The sequence below is a fragment of the Gracilinanus agilis genome, chromosome 6 (assembly GCF_016433145.1).
Source record: "Gracilinanus agilis isolate LMUSP501 chromosome 6, AgileGrace, whole genome shotgun sequence".
Taxonomy (NCBI): Eukaryota; Metazoa; Chordata; class Mammalia; order Didelphimorphia; family Didelphidae; genus Gracilinanus; species Gracilinanus agilis.
In genome coordinates, this window is record NC_058135.1 from 65,357,332 (window position 1) to 65,377,676 (window position 20,345).

The 20,345-nt window shown below is 37.7% G+C and overlaps 1 protein-coding gene across 1 annotated transcript in view; it reads right to left on the bottom strand.

The window, feature by feature from the left end:
• Positions 1-3,035: 3,035 nt before the first annotated feature.
• The window catches only part of FAT1 (FAT atypical cadherin 1), a 139,184-nt gene continuing 121,874 nt past the window's right edge, over positions 3,036-20,345 (bottom strand). The window contains exons 15-26 of the mRNA XM_044681654.1: positions 20,097-20,234; positions 18,367-18,510; positions 17,049-17,246; positions 15,319-16,120; positions 14,945-15,076; positions 14,689-14,846; positions 12,824-13,286; positions 9,438-9,591; positions 9,115-9,225; positions 6,079-6,710; positions 3,567-3,704; positions 3,036-3,098 (exon numbers count right to left, since the gene is read on the bottom strand). Of these exons, the coding sequence (XP_044537589.1) occupies positions 3,073-3,098; positions 3,567-3,704; positions 6,079-6,710; positions 9,115-9,225; positions 9,438-9,591; positions 12,824-13,286; positions 14,689-14,846; positions 14,945-15,076; positions 15,319-16,120; positions 17,049-17,246; positions 18,367-18,510; positions 20,097-20,234 (3,096 nt within the window). The 3' untranslated portion in view covers positions 3,036-3,072. The remainder of the gene's footprint in view (positions 3,099-3,566; positions 3,705-6,078; positions 6,711-9,114; positions 9,226-9,437; positions 9,592-12,823; positions 13,287-14,688; positions 14,847-14,944; positions 15,077-15,318; positions 16,121-17,048; positions 17,247-18,366; positions 18,511-20,096; positions 20,235-20,345) is intronic.

Here is a 20,345-nt window from a genome sequence, read left to right on the forward strand (position 1 = left end):
TGTGTACAGATAGATACCTTCTGTATCCACCATGTCAACGTCAACGACGGCATTGACAAGGTGTATTACCGTCACCACGGAAGCTTGGAAGGGTGCAAAAGTTAGGGAAAACTGGCGTTAGTAGGAGCGAGAAACAAACACGAAGAACAGAAAGGATTCTATCTACGAGGAGGAGGAGGATTCAAACATGGCAACGGTTGCTACTAGTCGTTAAAGCATCAGCCTCCTCGCTTGGGTCACTGGTTGGTTCTCTACAAAGTGCCTCAAATGTAATTAACATCTGGGAGACTTTCCCCATCAATTACCTTATGGTAAAGTTCAGAATTTATTTATGAGTAACTGGCATGATAAAAAATGAAAATTCCTATTGTTTTTATCTAAATAGCCATAAAATGTCCAATTTCATAAGTTACAAGTGAGCATAAGAATATGTTTTTTCTTAACTTCAATGTCTCAACTTCTAAAAATTTTTCTTAGTTTAATTAAATGTCTCAAGAGCTAAAAATATCAAATTCAAAGAGGCAGCTTAAATTTTAATTCAATTCAACAAACATTTGTTAATTATCTACCATCTGCAAAGCATTGTCTTGGATGAAGGGAATATACCAAGTTAAATAAAACAAGGTTCTTGACCAGAATGGGTTTATAATCCAGCAGGTGGATAATGTATGTACATTAATTACACATTGGGAGAGTTCAAAGAAGCATGAAAGATCAAGGGAAATGATATTCACTTGTCGGGGTATGGGGGAGGATCAGGGAAGTTTTCCTAGAAGAGATGACACCCGAACCTAGCTTTGAAGGAAGGGGGAAATGTCAACAAGTGGAGAAATAGAAAATATCCCTTTTCACATTTACAGGTATGAGAGATGGGGAGGGTGAAGATCAAACTGCCGACAGGAGAAAGAAGGGTTAGGGACAAAAGTTTTTTGGAGACAGCTTTACAACGTAAAAAACAAAAACAAAGAAACCAAGAGCAAAGAATCTCTGCTTCCCTTGGCTCTAAACACAGAAGAGGAATGAGAATGCCTCAAGAGCTGAGAGAATGACTTTGTGACTCAAGTGCCCCAATTTTCTTATTATGGGGAAATGATGTGGGAGAGAGTTTATAGAAGGGGATGTCCAACAGTGTCAAGTGTGAAGGTATTAAAAGCCAAAACCACTAAATTTTTAAAATACTTTTGGGGGCTGTCTTAGCAAATTCTTCAGAATAAAGATGAAGTAAGTTGCATTTGGACAAAAATCAACACTATAAATGCCCTTTTACAGAATGCAATGAACATTAATCGCCTTCTATGAAAAGTAGGATGGAATGCTGATTTGGAAAAAGTTCTAGATTTGAATCTTTCCCTTGACATGTATTAGTGGTAAGATCATGGGCAAGTCATTTCAACTCCATGAGGACTTATCTTAAATGGCTTCTCTTGTAAGTCACAGATTGTCTCACAGCTGGTAAATATGTTTATTATGAAGTGTGGAAAACTTGCATAAGCTGGAATTGATGATTATTAACCCTACAGAGTAGCCTTTCATTTTATAACCAGAAATCATAATCGATTAACGAATACAATGTCAATCAATAAATGAAAGAGGAATTCTGCAAGATGGCAGGGATACAAAAATTTTTTTTGCTGTCAAAGAGTTCATATTCTATAATGACTGAGGGAGTAGGAGGGAGTAAGATTATATGCACAAAACAATAAGGCAATTTCTGGAGGAGGCCACTAGCAGCTGAGGGAATCAGGAAAGGCTTTTAAATTAAGTTTTAGTTAGCAATAATTAATGTATTAACTATAATGATCAATTTAATAATTTTAATAATGAAATTAATAACTAGAAATAAAATACATGAATACTAATTAATGTACTAATTGTAATTATTTAATAATTTTAATGACAATTTAATAATTAAAATAAAACATGTGAATAATAATCAGTGCTATGATTATTAGTTAAATAATTTAAATAAATGATTAGTAATAATTAAAAATAAAAACAGAGAAATTAATAATAATTAGTGTACAGTAAGATTAAAAAGAGAAAGAATAAGTTTTGGTCATTATAACCAAGCTTTCAGAGATCTTTATGGAGAACATTTAATGGATATGTTATATAATAACACCAATTATTGGAATTAGTGTTAAAAAAAAGCAGTTCTCTTATCCCCAAGTATAAATATGACCTTTTTGCACTACATCTGAGGTACATGTAACCACTTTTTATACAGTGCTGGATTTTTCTCCTTACATAAAAGATCATATTATGTTAAAGCTAGAAATAATATTCAGTTACTTGATATAATATTTTACTTTTGTTTCTTACATGTCAGTAAAACATTTTGTTGAAGAACTGAAATGTAAAATTTTTTTAAAGGGGGAGTGATTGAATTTAAAAATACTCAGACTCATGGTGGATGTGTCTATAACAGAGAGCTAAGAAAAGTGTCTGTGAAAGTTAAATGTGTTAGAATTTTCTATCTGCTCTAAAAAGGAGACCTGTTGTGTTTACTGTTTGTTGACCACAAAAAAACATCTGACCTGGCCAAGCAAAGTGCAGTCTTGGCTGCTCATGTCAAATGAAACGTTCGCCATGTATATTAACATCATACAAGAATACTATAAGCAGCGATGACTTTATTCAACAATCCTTAGGGTATTAATTTCAATCAGGGCACAAACCAGGGACACTCAGGTTCGTCCAAGGTATCACGCATGATATCTGGTGACTAATTCAAATGGAAAAGGGATTTCCTAGAGTCAGGGAGGTCCTACTAGGTGCCCCTTTTTGAGCATATTATGTTAACTGCATCAAGTCTCATAGCCTTCCGCCATTTGAAAGAAGCAGAGCTTGTCATCTACCCAAGAAGAATCAAGCGGATGAAGAATGCACATTGCCCAGATGATAACACACAGTTTGACGAAGTCTAGAGCCTCTAACAAACCCTGAGGGGGGATCTTGGAGAGGCTGAGTATTATGGTAAAAGTCTCCAGCACCTTGGATAGCTCCTGTAAGGATGATTTATAGGCAGGCATGGAGAAGAATGGTGTCAGATGGGAAGGCACAGGTGATTTATTATCTCTCTGGGTGAAGGATTTTTCCTAATGAGGAGATAAATAAATAAATCCAGCCAAGTTATCTGAATAGGCTTAGAAAAGCCCTGTATTTCTTCAAATACAGAGCAATGCTTATAGAAGTCATTGAAACGAATGTTTGCTGAAATGAACTCAACTCACAACAAACCTGGCATTTTGCTCTTGAATAATATTTTCTATCATGCTAATAACTCAAGATTGAGCCTTGGATTACTGGGAATGGGAGGAATAGTATTAACTTCAGAACCTTACTTAGAAAGTATGTGCAAATTATTAAAGCCCAATTACCGATAGAATATGAATGATTTATAAATTTCCTTGTAGCTAACATAAAACTGAGAGGTACTCTGTTTAAATGAGATCTCCAGGGTGTTAAGAAAAAGGTCATCTAATTCAAATATGTATAATATAAAAGGAATGAAAAATAGAGATGGTAGCAACTAAAGCACAGTGGAAAACTCTTATTCTACTTACCATTGTCATCGCAGGATTCTGACTGGAAAGAGCTGAGGGACTGGACTTCAGACAGGCTTTCCCGAGCGCTGTAAGGATGGGATACTTTTTCCTCCAGAGGCTTCTTTGAAATACAGGGTTCGAGTTCTACCACTTTAGCTAGAGGGAAAGTACAGGGAGACCATGGGTGATTAGCCATGACCTCAAGAGAACCACTTCAAAATAAACCCCAGCAGACAACATTTCTGACAGCTTTCCGGAATAAGAAAGGTTTGTTTGTTTTTTTAATTCAATAAATATAGTTAATGGGTGTTTGAAACTCCTCGTGGGGGGAAGTTCCTCCACAAAGGTAAGGTTTTTCTATATTTTTCTTCCTATTTTGCCATTTCTTTCATTAGAACCTGAAGCTTTTTAGGAACCTGGCTTCTGAAAGCTCTGCCAAGGGAAACCCAAGTTTTAGCAGTTCCTACATAAATGTTCTAAGTTTATTGCTTGACTAGTCTAGCTAAAGTTGGAGACTCATGATCAGGTAATTAATTTTAAGGCTTCAGCAGTGAATCAGATTGTCTACTTTGGTGTGAAAAGGGCATAATCTGCATCAGTAGAGCAAGAAAGCTAACCAGTGAAATCAAAGATGGTTTTAAGTGTTAATCATGCAGGAGAGCTTATTTATTATAAAAATACATAAAAGTCCCAGTCAGTTTTTTTTTATTTGAGAGGGTAGCTTGAATGATACCCATTAAGCAGAAGCCCATCATAGCTTTATAAGAATTTGATAAAAAAAATAATCTATTTAGATGTTCAAAATGCAGTCACCATATTTTTTAGAGCATGCAGAATTAAAAAAAATTAACTTTTTTATTTGTCTTATTGATTCTAAGGCAGAAGAGTAGTAAGGGCTAGGCAATGGGAGTTAAGTCACATAGCTAGAAGTGTCTGAAGTCAGATCTAAGGTCAGGATCCCCCATCTCTTGGTCTCACTTTCTATACACCGAACTGCTCCCTAGAACATCCTTTTTGCTCTTCTGTCTTTGGCTTCTTGGTGCCACCGGCTGAAACTCTATTTTATTCTTTAAAGCCCAGCTCACATGCTACCACCTTGGTAGCATTGTTCTTCCTCCTCTTTTCTAATGAACTTATTTACTGTTTACTTTTTCTACCAGCGAGTAGTACAGTTCCCATTCTATGTTTAAGTGTGGCTAGACTGTATGAGGTGGCAAAGAATTGGACATTAAGAGGATGCCTATTATCTGAGGAATGGCTAAGTGAGTTATGACATATGACTGTGACAGAATACTACTAAGCAGTAAGAAATGATTAATGGGTTTATTAAGGAAAAAAACCCAAAATGCAATAAAAATCTAAATGAAATGACAAAGAGAGAAAGAAGCAGAACTAAGAAAATAATATAGATAAAGCACAACAGAATTATTGTTTGAAGAACAACTGTGAATATCCACCTCCAGAAAAAGAACTGATAAACAAATCTTTAGATATAATTACATATAATATCTAATATTAGATATATAAATAGAAATTATAGAATAGAAATTTTACACATACACACATATATTTTCCATCAAATGATGACTAAGGTGGGATATTAGGAAGGGGGGAAATACATGAGAAATTTAACAAATAAACTTGAACTGGGGAAAAAAAGTACAGAGAGGCTGTTCCTATCTAGGGGGATAGGAACTGTCTCTTATCTAAACTTTTTATCTCCCTCAATGTTAAATGTAATACTCTGTATGTGGTAGGTGCCTTCTAAATGTCTGATGAAATGTCTTCCTCTCTTCCTGGAAAAAACTTGTAGTGTCTTTTTGTAACTTACAATAAATAAATACAAACTCCTTAGCTTGTCACCTAAGGCCAATTACAATTTATTATCACCTTAACTTTCCTATGTTATTTTATATTATTAGCCTCTCAGGCTTTTTTTTTTTTTTTTGACCAACCAGATTAGACTACCAGCCTTTTCTTAAACTCAACCATCTCATTTCCTACCTAAGCATTAGGCCGTCCATGGGATGTATTCCTTTCTGATCCCAGTATTTCTGAATCTTTCCCTTCCTTTAAGGTGCCACCTCAAAAACAGGCAATAAACATATATTAAGCATTATTTGCCCAGCACTCTAAATGCTGCAAAGAAAGGCAAAAAAAAATAGCCTCTCCTCTCAAGAAGCCTAGTAAGGGAAATATGCACCAACAAAGAGAAATACCACATAAATGGAAGGTAATCTCAGAGGAACAATTTTCCTTGGAAAGGAAGAGGGACCGATGAACGGGAAAGCAGGAAAAGCATCATGTAGAATGTGGGATCTGAGCTGAGTCTTAAAGGAAACCAGGGAAGCTCAGAGGAAGGGATGGAAGTTTTAGGGATAAAGGAAAACCATTGCTAATGCACCACTGGGAAACAAGAGGGCGATGTGGAATAGCAAGGGGGTTGTTGGTTTAATTGGACCTTTCATATGCTTACAAATAATATTTTTCTCAGTGACATTTTCTTAGCAGGGAAAAAAAGGGTTCTTACTATCATAGTCGAAATCCCAGTTAGGCTTCTGGATCGAGTCACTGTCTGAAGGAGAGTTGGAAGGAGGTGGGGGAGGCAAATTGGGTGCAACGCTGCAGACCGCCACGGCTTTCCGGTGTCCGTGCATGGAATCTGGGTTGAAGGTGCTAAACTCAGGGTGCTCGGGAATGGCGGACCCTTCGAAGGAATTTCGGTCAAGATTGTTCCTGGAGTCGCTTGGAATGCTTGGAGTGTAAGAAATGGGGCGGACAGGCACCTGGGGCGGTACGTCTGAGTAAATGCTCTTATTGAGTTTTGAATCAAAATATGGCCTTTGTAAGAAAGCTGTTGTGGGTCCCAAATGCTTGTCCTCGGGTTCTGCTTGGTGTTTCTTCTTTTTCCGGATCATTTTGCGGCACACAATAAATATCCCCACTAGTAGGAAGATGCCTATGACGAACACGACGATTCCTATTATTTCGGCTAACCCGATATTCCATGGAGTTGACACATATTTATTGGGAAGTGAGTCTTCACAGTGTTTTCCTCGATAGTCAAGGCTACAGTTACAGCGATAGGAGCCATGGGTGTTCTCGCAAAGAGCCCCATTACGGCACGGATTAACAGCACATTCATCAATATCACTTTGACACCTGCCGAAAAATAAAGCCAAAACATAAAACCAATGACTCAAATCATGAGGCTTTTGAACAGTGGTAGAACTTTGGAAAAACTCTTCCTTTGTTGGAGAATTCACTTCTAAAATAATATTTTTTGGTCCTTTGCAGACTGAATATGTGATTTGTCCTTAATTTACTTAGTCATTGGATTTAAACGTAAAAAGTGAATAATACCTGAAAGAAAAAAAATTTACGCTGCTGGTTATAAGAGGGAGATTTAGTTCATGTTTAAACCCTGTTTTTAGTTAAGAGCTATCTGTTTGTTTGTTTGAATGTGTTACTGTGGTATAAGGAACACCCTTTTCTATCAAGACAAATCCACAATTTCTCTTGAATTTATTGTCATTTTCCTGGGGCAATGAAAGGTTATGTGACTTATCAAGCCTTTATCTTCAAAAGATGGAACTTGAACCCCGGTTTCCTAAGCTCTGAAGCTAGTTCTCAATTCACTAAAATAGGTCCAACTATGTAAAATATAGGATGAACCTACCCTTTCAATTGAAATGAAGGTAAATCCAGAAATGGAAGATAAAGGAAAGACCTGACAGTGAACCCTGAAAGGGTTCTATTGGAAGGGGAGAAAACTATTTTTTATTTTCTTTTAAATATCTTGTGTGTGTGTGTGTGTGTGAAGAAATCACCAGTGTTGAAAATAATGTGTAAAACTTAATGGTGAAATGAAAGAGAATCAAATTTGGTGACAGAGAAACTGGGTTCAAATCCTAGAATTGCTACTTAACTGTCTGAACTTTGACAAGTGGGTTTCAATTCCCTATAAAATGGGAAAGTAGGAGGGGAGGGCCAGACTGGCTGATATTTATGGTCCTCCTAGCTCTAAATCCTACAGACCATTTAAAAAATGTTTTTATATAGATCATATTCCTCATATTCTAGGGATTCACCGGATCATGTGAAATTCAAAGGCTTGAATAAACTTTCTTGGTTTGCCAACCAAATAAATGTTCACAGATTCGGACTGTTCATGCTGATGTTTCTCTCTGGAACACTTCCAATGTTTGGATTAAAATAGCTCTTCAAGTGCTTTGGCAATAAGAGTAAGTTATCTTGAAAAAAAAAAAAAACAAGGTAACAGAGGATAAAATCATCTAAACATTAAAAGAGTCACTCTCAATTATGTTTTCTTGCTCTAAAAGCTTCAGGAATGCACTGAATGCTTCAATCAACCCCAAATTCAGTCCTTTCTCTCTTTTTTGCTAAATATGGTAATTAGAAAGATGGTGGAGAACATTTTTTTCCCTTTAGAAGTGACTTTTATCTTTTTTTTAAAGTGGTAAAGGAGCCGCTTAATGTAATGCTTTGAATCAAAGAATATCAAAGCCCCGTTCCAAAATGCTCAATGATTTCTCGTTACCTCCGAGATAAGAGAGCCCCAACTTTCTTTACTGTGGCATTCAAGGTCCTTCATCCTCCAGGATCACCTACATGAACCCTCTTCTCTTGCCAGACTGATTAACTGATTGCTTCGTGAACAACATGCTTCTTCCCAGCTCTGTAACTGTGCTCATCCCTACTTTATGTTTTAAACGAACATTAGCTATCCTTCAGGCTCACTTTAGTCTCCTCTTCTCCATGAAAACTTCCCTAAGTGATCACTCTCTATTTTTTTGACCTTCAGGTCCTTTATTTGACAACACGGATGCACTCATTTGGGATTTATTTATCTCTGGTATGAATCATTACTTAAATGCTACTTAATTTTTTTAGGGATCAGTTTCATTTTGGTCTTTGTTCCCACAAGGTCTAGCACACAGAAAGTGCTTAACAAATGTTTATTAAATTATTGAGTTAAGTCAATACAATGCCATCCAGAAAGAGGAGTGTCTGGTGGGAGAGAGAGCTCATTCTTGAAAGGAAATCACTTTTTTTCCTTTGTAAACAAAAGAGAGCATCTATGATGTTTCAGAGTTTCACATTATGTAACCTTGTAAGGTAAGTTGCAGTGAATGTCCTTACTGGGAGCATCTTATAAAATTAATGAATTCATAGGTTGAAGCCCTACTCTTAAGAGTGTTATTATATATACAGTCAATGGAAAATCAACACAGAGGAAATAGGTTTTTAGATCTGTTTGGATGACCCATTCATTGAAAATATTTGAATTGACTGCCAATAACACATCAATTATATGTACTGAAAAAAATGAGCACTGTCTGTCCTCAACAAGTTTGTTCAATTATTGTGCAAACTCAATTTGCTTAGTCAAAATGATTTTTTCTTTAGTACAAAAGTAAATGCTAATAGGATTATTGACTAGGTTATTACTATACACTTAAATTCTATGACCCAAGTCAGCTAGATTTTACTGTATTTGTTCATCTGGAAAGATACAAATGTAAAATGAAACAATTCGATTCACCTTTCTCCATGAAAACCAGCTTCACATTGACAGATAGCACCATCCAAGCTGTCAAAGCAGGTCCCACCATTTTTACATGGTTCATCTTTACAATATGGACTCAGCTGACACCTGAGAAATCAAAAAGTGACATAAATAAATAACGCTGTTTGTTTGGAGATCAAAAACAAAAAGTAAAAACAAGGCAGAAGGACAAAATGAAAATAGAAACAAGCAAAAAAAATTTAAAAAAGGAGAAAATTTAAGAGTTCAATAGCTGGTGACAAAAAGTAGTAGTGAGCGCTAGAGGTTTAAAACTACCAAGGAAAAAGCAGCAAACATACCTCTGTCCAGTGTACAGGCCCCTGCACTGGCAGACAAAGTCACCATTGTCTCTAATACATGTCCCACCATAGAGGCAAGGATTGGAGGCACACGGATTCACACTGATGTCACAATGTGTACCCATGTACAAGGCACTGCATTTGCAATAATAACCTATAACATGGTTCCAAAAAAAAAAGAAAAGATAAATTATGCTATAATTTATAATTTGTTGGTTTTTTCTGGTCTTCAAAAATTCGTTATTTTAATTAATTAGTTTTATATTTCACATAATATATTATTATATATTATGTCCTAGACAATAGATATATATTATATATTTGCATATATAACATTATAAATTATTTAAATGACTAATTTAAGCTAATTTAGATTATTTTAATAATTATTAGTTGTGCAACCCTGGGAAAAACAATTAACTTGTTTGCCTCAGTTTCATCTATAAAATGGAGATAATAATTGTGCCTACTTTATAGAAAGGTCATTAGGACAAAATGAAATATTTGTAAAGTGCTTTACAAACCTTAAACCATTTGATGCTAGTCATTGTTGTTATTGTTAATTAATTTCTTTGAATAAATTCAAGTCAAGTTGGCCTGGATAAAGGATCTCCTAGGGTATTAAAAGAAATACTAATATGCTTTCTATGCTTCTTAAAATATTATGGAGAAAGAAAGACGGACCCCAAGATTAGAGATGGATGTCTTCAGAGGGATGGTTAGTGAAGATTAGAAAAAGAAACAATGATTACAGTGATCATTTAGAACAGTGGTTCCCAATTTTTTTTGGCCTACTGCCCCCTTTCCAGAAAAAATATTACTTAGGGTCCTTGGAAATTGTTTTTTTTTTTTTAATTTTAATAGCAATTAATAGGAAAGATAAATGCACCTGTGGCCATCACCGCTTCCCTGTATTGCTGCAGCACCCACCAGGGGGCGGTAGCGCCCACTTTGAGAATCACTGATCTAGAACAAGTCATATCAGACTAATTCTAATTCCTTTTTACTCTATTACTAGATTTTTTGATCACTAAAATGCTGGTTGACAGAGTATACCTGTAGCTTAGAAAAGTGTTTCATAAAGCCTCTGAAGCAGTCCTTGAGGACAAGATGGATCAATGTGGGTTGGGAAATAATAAATTGGTGGATTCAAAACTGGTTAAATGATAGGACCCAAAGAGTAGTTATTAATAGCCTGATGTCAACATGGAGGCAGGTCCTTTCCATGTCTTTAGCCCTTTGCTATTGGACATTTTCTTGAATGACTTTGATAAAGGTACAAATAAGTGGCATACTGAAGAGATTTGTTAGCAGAAAAAGGAAACATGTTGGATAGCAGAATCTGAAGCCAAAGGATGTTTACCAGTTACAATTATAAGCAGAATCTTAATGATTTGGGATATAATAAGAAAAAATATAAAGAACTAGACTTAGGTTAAAAAAACAATTGAACAAATTACTGGATGTTCTTGGTTCAATAGATTATGTTAAAAAAAACACAACCTAATAATTTTAGTGGATTGAAAATTTGATATAAATCAATTTTGTGACCCAGGCAAAAAACTCATTGCAATCTGAATGCAGAGTGGATAAAGAAACAAAGTCCAAAGGAAGGGAAGAGAGATGATAACACTGCTGGGCTGTCCCTGGTTGAGTCAAATCTGGAGGGTTCTATTCAATGCTTGTTGCCCCAAAGTAGAAAGAATATTGACAAATTGGAGCACGTCTAAGCTATGGCGAAGAGATTAAAAAACATATCCTATGAAGATCAATGGAATGAACGGGGATTAGTCATAAAATAACATGATATCTGATTTCAAGCATGGGAAGAGCTGTCCTATGGAATCACCCTGACCCCAGAGGGAACACTATGGAGCAAGAGCTTAAGGTGCAAAGAGGCAGAATTTCTGTTGGAATATAAGGGAAAACGTCATTATGATTGGAACTATACAAACGTGAACAGGTTGCCATGGGGAGGTGCAAGGGGGAGTGGGAAAATAAGCTATTATAGAGTGCCTACAACATTCAAGACTGCTAAACGCTGTACAAATTTCATCTCATTTGATTCTCACAACAACCATGGAGGTGGGTGCTATTATCTTCATTTTACAGTTGAGAAAAACAAGGCAAATAGCCCAGGGTCTAGCCTTTGGCTAGATTTGAGCTCAGGTTTTTCCTGATTTCAGACCCAGCACTCTAAAGGTTGTGAGTTCATTAATACTGGATTTCTTTTAAGAAAGAGGATGACAACTTCTTAGGAATACTATAGAGGGTCCAGTATGGGATGACTTTCCAACTCTTTTTTTTTTAAACCCTTAACTTCTGTGTATTGACTTATAGGTGGAAGAGTGGTAAGGGTAGGCAATGGGGGTCAAGTGACTTGCCTAGGGTCACATAGCTGGGAAGTGTCTGAGGCCAGATTTGAACCTAGGACCTCCCGTCTCTATGCCTGACTCACTCTACTGAGCTACCCAGCTGCCCGACTTTCCAACTCTTAAATTACTTGTTGAACTGAATAAATTTTATTTTTTCATGAAAATATCTAAGAAAGCAATAATGGTTCAAGTTAACTGGTTTTTAAAACTCATTTTTCAACAGAGAACAAATAATTCTCTCTATTCACTATAAATAAGCTCTATTTTATCCTTAATGCGGTTGTCTAATAGTCCATTGTCATGGAATTTGAATTCATTAGCATGACCTTCTTTTTAGTACAATGGAGAATTTTAGTTTTTCTGAGCAGGGTGAAAGGGAGCAGAAGGTGTGCTGCAACACTGTCCTTTCAAAGTCTATTTTGGGTTTCTGGCTATTGGCCAGAAATGTTGCCCAGGAAGCCAAATGACCCATTCCTCCCATTCTCTGCTCCTCGTAACTAGCCAGGGAGCACCCCAGCAGCGACAAAAGGGATTTAGCAACTGCTGCAGTCAGAAGTTCCTCGCTGGCTGCTAACAGCAACGTTCCAAAGGAAAAGCCGGAGTCCGGTATCAGTGTGTGGGCTCGCTTCCAACTTTTCCCTGGCCACAGGGTTTTGGGGCTTGGGAGGGGGAATTTTGGGGTCAATGATGCCTTTGGTGTCTTCAATACTGGAAGGCAGGTGTTGAAGTGTGTCCCCTCTGCCTTCCCCCGGCATGTGGCTGAGACTTAGCAACAGATGCTCAGCAGTTAGCCCGGCATCTGTTTCTTAAGTCCAGTTGCCAGGAAGAATTCTAAGATCCATAAAATCTGAATTCTTATACTGAAGGGCAATATCTGACTCCATCATGATTTGGCTAATAGAGCAAGCCCTCTGAAAAAGTAGAAAATGGCAAGGCATAAGGGCTAGCCCTCAAGGGTGCGTTTGGGCGCCGTGTGTAAAGTTTTAATGAAAAAAATAAACTAAAACCTACCTCCACTAGGTGAGGGGTTACAAATGCCTCCATTCTGACAGGGACTACTAGAGCAGTCTTCAATGGCCATCAACAAACATCCAGGGGACACATCAACATATTCCTCGATGTGGGCGTAACTTCTTGGTTTGCTGGTTAAAGGGAGTTCTTGACCATTCAAATAAATCGAGTCCATACAGCCTCGGAAACCATTGTTGACTTGATGGCTTCTACCGGGCCTCGTGTCTTGCTGACGAATGTGGCCGCCAAAAAACACGTGGTTATCCAGGTTCAGCGTCTTCAGGGTGCCTGGAGCCGTTCCTGAGGCCGTGTGGACCCTGTCCAGGACGAGCCGCGCATAGTTCCCATTCACTTCCAGGGACACGGAGTGCCACTGCCCATCATTTATTTGAATGCTTTGAACAGAGACAATTCCAGGTCCACTTCCACAGTCAAATTTGTACTGAAGTCTCCCGTTGTGAATCTGTGATGAAAGTATACTATTAACATTCATGCTGTTCTTTTGCAGTGTTCAGCTCTTGTCTTCTCTCTCCCCCCAATCAAGGCTCTACAGGAAATATTCAGATGTTTATATTTGGGAGAGAGACTCAGGGGGGAAAAAAGGGAATATTTTTCTAGTGATGAAGTGCTGTGGATGAAGCACATAGATGCCTGGACCTACCACCAAGGAAGGCATTTCATAAATGCTTACTTAATAGATGAATGAAGGAATTTAGGATTCTAAATACCAGAAAGAAATTACTCATGTGGGAAAGGTTTTAAGTAACCAATAATTGTACATCGTTGCAATTAAAGTACACATTTCAGGTAACTTTCATGTCAGTCTGGTGTTAAAAGCACCGGTCATTGACATTTTAAGAGAAAAGACATTACTGTGGATCTTTAAGATAAATAGTTTGAATCCCTGTGCTTTAAGTCCAGTTGTAAAGGATACATTCTCCATTCTTTTTAAGATTTAATTTTTTAGCCATCTAGAGTGGGTATCCTGATCTCAGCCAGCTGGGAAGTTCAGGAAGTCCTCACAGCCCCAGCCCCCACACCAATGAACACAGAAGCTTTAAATACGCTCCATTTTTGCCTTTCCTTAGCAGCTTGGTGGCCATTTATCCCCAAGGGGTGACACCATATTGGTGCCTGAGGTAGGGAGGATCCCCAATCAGCCTTAGCTCCATTGTAGCTCAGAAACTCAAAGAATAAACCATCCTCAGCCTCTCCAGCAGCCTCCCCATGTGCCACAATGCCCAGCTCAAGAGCTCAAAAGAAATACATCATCCTCAGCCTCCCCAGCAGCAGGGATGACTACATCTCTGGGCTACATACATGTGCTACAATGCTCTGCTTAACATGTAATAAGAGCAGGGGTTTGAGCATTAACAGTATCTAGCTATCACTTAGAAACAATATTTACACTTTAAAGAATGCCACAATACAGTCTTACTTAATTACATCACACCATCTCCAACTGCAAAGAAAGTAAAGAGTCGTTTTATGTTTTGTGTATGCACTAATAAACTACTTAAATTTAAGACTTCACACTGCTCCAATAATGAGAAGGCTTCATTTTATTCAGGAGACGTTTGAAGCTTAATTGGCTATAGTGTCAGAAGGCCTGAGTTCTAGCAGGCCACAGGCAAGTTAATTAACTTCTCCAGGTCTTGGCTTCTTTCTCTATTAAATACAAAAAGTGATTCTTGCATACCTTAGAGGGCTGGCAAGAAGAAACGAAGATGTGAACTATTTATCAGGGGAGATCAAACTATTCCTGTTACTATTGTTAAGAGAACACAATGACCAGATGAGTTCAGACTCTCAAGTGTCATACAAGGTGCAGCACCCCAAAGTTAGGGCAAGAGTTTTACGGGTACCTCTAAAATACTGTAGTCTGTTCCTCGGGCATACATGACAACGGCATGAGTGGAATAGGTTCTGAGCCTCATGGTGAGTTTCATTTCTAATTTGTTTTCGTTTTCCATTAGACGGTATTTGACAAAACTGTTCCCACTAAATGTTACTGATGAACCAACTGTGAATCACAAAGAAACAAAGATGAAAACCAAGAGGGAAAAAAAAAAGTGTCTAAGAGTAAGTTTGGGCTTTGAAATAGAAGACGTGAAATCTCACCTGGGCACTGGCCAAATTTGCCACCTGGGCATACACACGTATATTTTTCCTCTTTTGGGTCAGCAATACATTCAGTACCTTCGGGACACGGATTGCTTTCACATCCATGATCAACTAGTGGGCATCTTCCCTCTGGGGCAGGGAAGAAGAGGAATAAAGGAATCTTTTAGTTACAGTAATTTCTGTGGAAGGGGTAAGTCTGTTATTTCCTGCTCTCACCTTTCCACCCAGAAATGCATGTGATATTGAATCTGAGAGACACTCTCTTATCTCTACAGAGACGCGAGGCTGCTCGGTGGCAACTCTGTTATTTCCTTCTCCCACCTTCCACACTGAAACCAAATAGTGATACGGATTCTGAGAGACACTCTTACCTCTACAGAGACACACAGCTGCCCGGTGGTGACGGGGAGTGACGAAGCTCAGCCTGGCAGTGCTGTGAGTTGACATGACATTATCATCCACAGTCACTTTTTCATCACAGAATTTTGATGGACAGTCCAGACCCGCACACAGCTTGTGGAACACTTCCAGGATTCTCACGCCAATGATTTCTTCGATGTCAGCCACGGAGGAGTTTATCTTGTGCAGGAGAACTTTGGTTGAGACGTGGGCGCTGCCAGATTTCTCCACAAGCAGGAGAACATCCAGGTTTGACTGAGGTTCCGAGGATTGCAAACTCACCACCTGGATGTCATTTCTCCGCATGCCCAGGATATTTCGCAGAGCCCTCTGGAAGTTACGCCAGTAGTCCCCAACGAACTCTTCAGGGGTGAGGTTGGCAAAGCGGATGGCAATGGTGTGGTTGAGCATTTCTTGGGTGATCTGCCTGATGTGGACCATGATGTCAGCCACAGTGGTAAATTTTCCGTCAGTGACCGAGACATTAAGGAGGTACTGTCCCATATCTAGCTTTTTGTGGGCTATCAGCTTACCACCTGTGCTGGAGACGGAGAAGAGGCTGTCCATTTTGGGATCAAGACTATATGTTAAGGTGTCGTAGACATCTTGGTCTGTTGCATGGATCTTCCCAATGACACCACCTGAATATTCTTCCCCAAAGGTGGTAATGAAAATTTCCAGGGGCAAAATGGCAGGGGGATAGATGCTCTCCTCAATAACCCTAATGTCGATATAAGCCAAAGAAGACAGCTGAGGTTTTCCGTTGTCTGCCACCTATATAAAAAAAAAAAGAAAGAAAAGAAAAGTCGTTGTTTTGCCTTTTGCTAAAAGACTTTTAACAGAAACTTCCCAAGACCAAGAGGTTCCTAGCTCCTACTTGTTGGGCCATCGTCTGAAATCTACAGACCTCTTCTCAAAATAATGTTTTTCAAAAAATAAAGTAAAATAAGTTTATAAAGAAAACTAATTTTCTTGGAATACAGGTATCAAAAGGATGACAAAACAAGAGCACAGACTCCACATTAAGAACCCCCTGCCATAACTCAACAGATTCTAGGTAGTCAAGTAGTACAGTAGACTAAGAACTGAACTTGGGAATCAGTAAGACCTAGGTTCAAATCATACCTTGGACACTTACCAGTTGTGTGACCCTGAATAAGTCACTTCATCTTTCAGCCTAAATGTTCTCATCTATAAAATGGAAATACTAATAGAACCTACCTTACAGAATTATTGTGTGGGTCAAATGAGATAATCTATACAAAATATTGCAACATATATAAACCGCAAAGTACTATACAAATGCCAACAAGTTTTCTCATGTTTCATTTCAGCCTAAGAAAATCAACATTCTTTTACAGTACTTATTCTAATGTGGTCTTATAAGGCAGCTCTCTTCAGATAGAAATTGGACTGTGAAAATCAGGCATCTTTTGCAAAAGGTAATTCTTTGTAAAATAAATATGAAAAGTCATGTGAAAATGAACAGGAGAAAATAGGAATACAAGTGATCTAGGAACTCCAGTCACCATCTTGGTAAAGTAAGAAAATGTTCATGGTCTATGTTGAAGTGCAAGGAGACCATCAACTAACTAAAAGATAGGGGTTACGTGGGGATAACAGGAAGGAACACAGCCAAACTCTTAAAAGAACAACACATCTGTCATCAAAAACCAACCCTGAAGGCAGTTAAAGGCAGTACCTTGACATGAAGGAAGTAATGATCCTTTACTTTTTTCTTTATGGCCGTTGAAGTTATAAGAACTCCATCCTGGTTAACCTCAAATGCTTTCTCTTCATTTCCACTCAAGATAGAAAAGGAAAAGGGGGGACCATTATGGGAAGAATCCTTGTCTGTCACCACCAGCTGCAAGACGCTGACACCCACAGGCTTGTTTTCCTACACAAATTTTTCAAAAATCAAATACATGTAATTACTTCCAAATAAATTAAATGTTAACTGGCAGCACAAGTCATGTTGTCTTGTCTCTGTCTCTGATCATTTCTGGCATTCTTTTTTAAATGCAGTTTAATGCCACCTTTTACAGAAAGCTGACCCCACTCCCTGGCCCATTGTTGGTGCCCCCTGCTTGGCATACATACATCCTGTTTGTGCCTAGTTACTTATATGAAAATATCTGTTGCTTGAAGGCAAAGATCATCTTTGCCTTTCTCTGTGTTCTTAACCCTTAGCACAGTGTCTGGCATTGTCAGTACTTAATAAATGCATGACAGAATGATTCCACGTGAAAATCAGAATAATATTGCTATTCAAATGCTTTGGTCCATAAAGAACACCCATTTTTTTTCTTATTTTGAATAACTTTAAAAAACAGTCCCCAAAAGAAAGAATTTACTGCCAGAGAGAACAGCATAATTTGAAATAATGCTTATACACAGTGGGTGTTCAGTAATGGCTTGTTGGATTGGAATGTCCTTCAAAGTCTTTAAAAACAGTACAAACAGATGCTTCTGTTCTTGCTTCAAGACAAGAAGATAACAGAGTAGCTGTGAGAATTTATTCTGTCATTCACTGGGACAGAAAAGGAAAGAAAGCTGCGTAGAGAGGCCAAGGATGGCTAAGGAGGAGGGCCCCTAGAAGGAGACCTCCCCTTCCCTCATAGCCCCTCACCCTCCACCTCCTGCTTTGGGCCATGAAGCCAGGATCAGTGGCTTCTGAACAAGTCTATAATTCTGTGGTCATTTGGGGAGGGGTATGTGTGGCCAAGCTGGATCTCAAATGACATTCTTCCATTAGATATCAATCTATTAATTGGTAAGTATTTAGTAAATGCTATCATTAATATTAAAACCATGATAAATCCTTTGAAGCACTGACCATGTACCAGGCACTGTGCTAGGTGCTGGGGATATAAGCACAAAGAATAAAACCATCCTGCCTCCAAAGGGGTTTACATTTTATTGAAGAAGACAAGTAAATAGAAAAATCTACAGAGCATAAATATAAAATGTTTTTTCCTTTGATTCAGATTCTGAATCATGACTCCTGGGAAGACTACCTGGATGATGATGCTATAGTTGCCCTTGGAGAAAACGGGAGCATTGTCGTTGACATCTGAAACATCGATGTTCACAGTGGTGGTGTTGAATCTGGGAGGGCTGCCATTATCTGCTGCTTGAACTGTGAGGGTGTATCCTGAAATCTTTGGGAAAACGAGGACAAAAACAGCTCATGAGCAAGAAGAATCTACAATCTCTAATTCCCAAGTCTATGGAAAAGATGGAAAAGCCAAAGAGCAAGAATACGATCTTTTCCCATATATTGATGATATAATCAATCTCTGGAGTTAAGGAAGTGCTATTTCATCTATCAGTTATTTATTTGGAACAAGGTTCCTATTTTCTCACTGAGACATTATACACATTAGTAGAATTCTCTTAGGCAAGCCCGTAACTTATTATCATTATATATTACTATATTTATTTTATATATTATGTATATTTTATATAGATTTTAAAATATCATAACTATATAAATAACATAAAATAAACATAGTTTATTTTTTACTATTTTTACTATTACTATGTTTACTATATTAACTCCCAATGTAGCCAAAATATTTTGTATTCGGAATCTTAGGAGTAGAAAACATTATCTGACATAATAGTGAATTAAACAAAACAATAAAACTGAATAATTTTAGACAGTAAATCTTGTTATGTCAATGTCCACTCTCCTTCTCTTGAACTCACTTCTTTTTTTAAGTCAACTGGCCCTAGATAAGACACCAGCTGAACAGGAATGAGTATTTCCTAAACTTCACCCAGAATTTCTTCTTCTGCCGTACCCCAGAAGTTTTAGGCTTTGTCTGTATTACCACCTTGTGACCTTTGCTCCCAAGACTAGCTGGGAAAAGAATCAAGAGTGAAGACCTATTTTCCCCCCAGTTTCCAAAGAAAGAGAAAGATGCAGCACTAGATTCTTCTTTGGATGACTTATTTCTTCTTGAAATGAATGATGGCCTCCAGCCCTGTGGTGGTACAATCTCACTCCAGTCCATCATTCTGAGGCCATATGATGCATAGATTGTTACCTCAGCTCCTGAACATAATTTTAAAATATTTTATCAATGTTTTCAGTCACCACTGTCACTCTGCAGTGATTCCTCTTTTACTCTCCCCAGAAATATAACCTTTTCTCAAACAGTTAAGCAAAAAATCATTTGGCCATGTCTGAAAATGTTGTCACTTTTCTTCTGATAGGCCTAAGAAAGGTATGATTCTGGAAACCATCAGTTCCCTGATGTTGCAAATGAAGCCTAATAAAATTTTGCACCTCTAGAATATTTTTTTTCCATTTTCACTTTTTCTAAATCCAAATCATCCTTTAAACCTTAGTTCAAATACTTTTTCCTCTAAGAAGCCTTCCTCAAGCACTCCATCTGAGAGTAATCTCCCCTTCCTTGCTCCTTGTAGTACTTTTTACCTATACAAGCCACTTGACAAGAAACTATGAACTATTCTGTGCTATTTCTTGTGTGTGTACCTGTTATTTAATTCTTAGAACTACCATTTTTCTTCTGGTGGATTGATAACTTCTCTCCTTGACTAGATTCTAAGACTCCTGAAAACAGACAATTCTTGGTGCTTTTCCCAACTCTGAACACAGATCCTTGCACAAAGCTGGTACCCAACAAGTCTATTTTTTTTAAATTGACTTTTACCCATTGACACAATTTACACAACAACAACAAAAATAAACAAACAAGAAGAAGAATGTTTCTCTTACCATCTCCCGGTCTAAAAGTTGAGTCACTTTTATTTCCCCTCTTACAGGATCAATAGTAAATGGATTCCCTTGGTTGCCATCTATAATTGAGTAGTGAATGTGACTGTTTAAAGGTCCATCAGCATCATCTGCCATAACCTAGAGAACAACATAACCCTCTTTAGAATTGCAATAATCAAATGTAATGGTTATATATTAATTAATTTAGTTAATATATTATATTAAATATATATTAAACAATATAGTTAT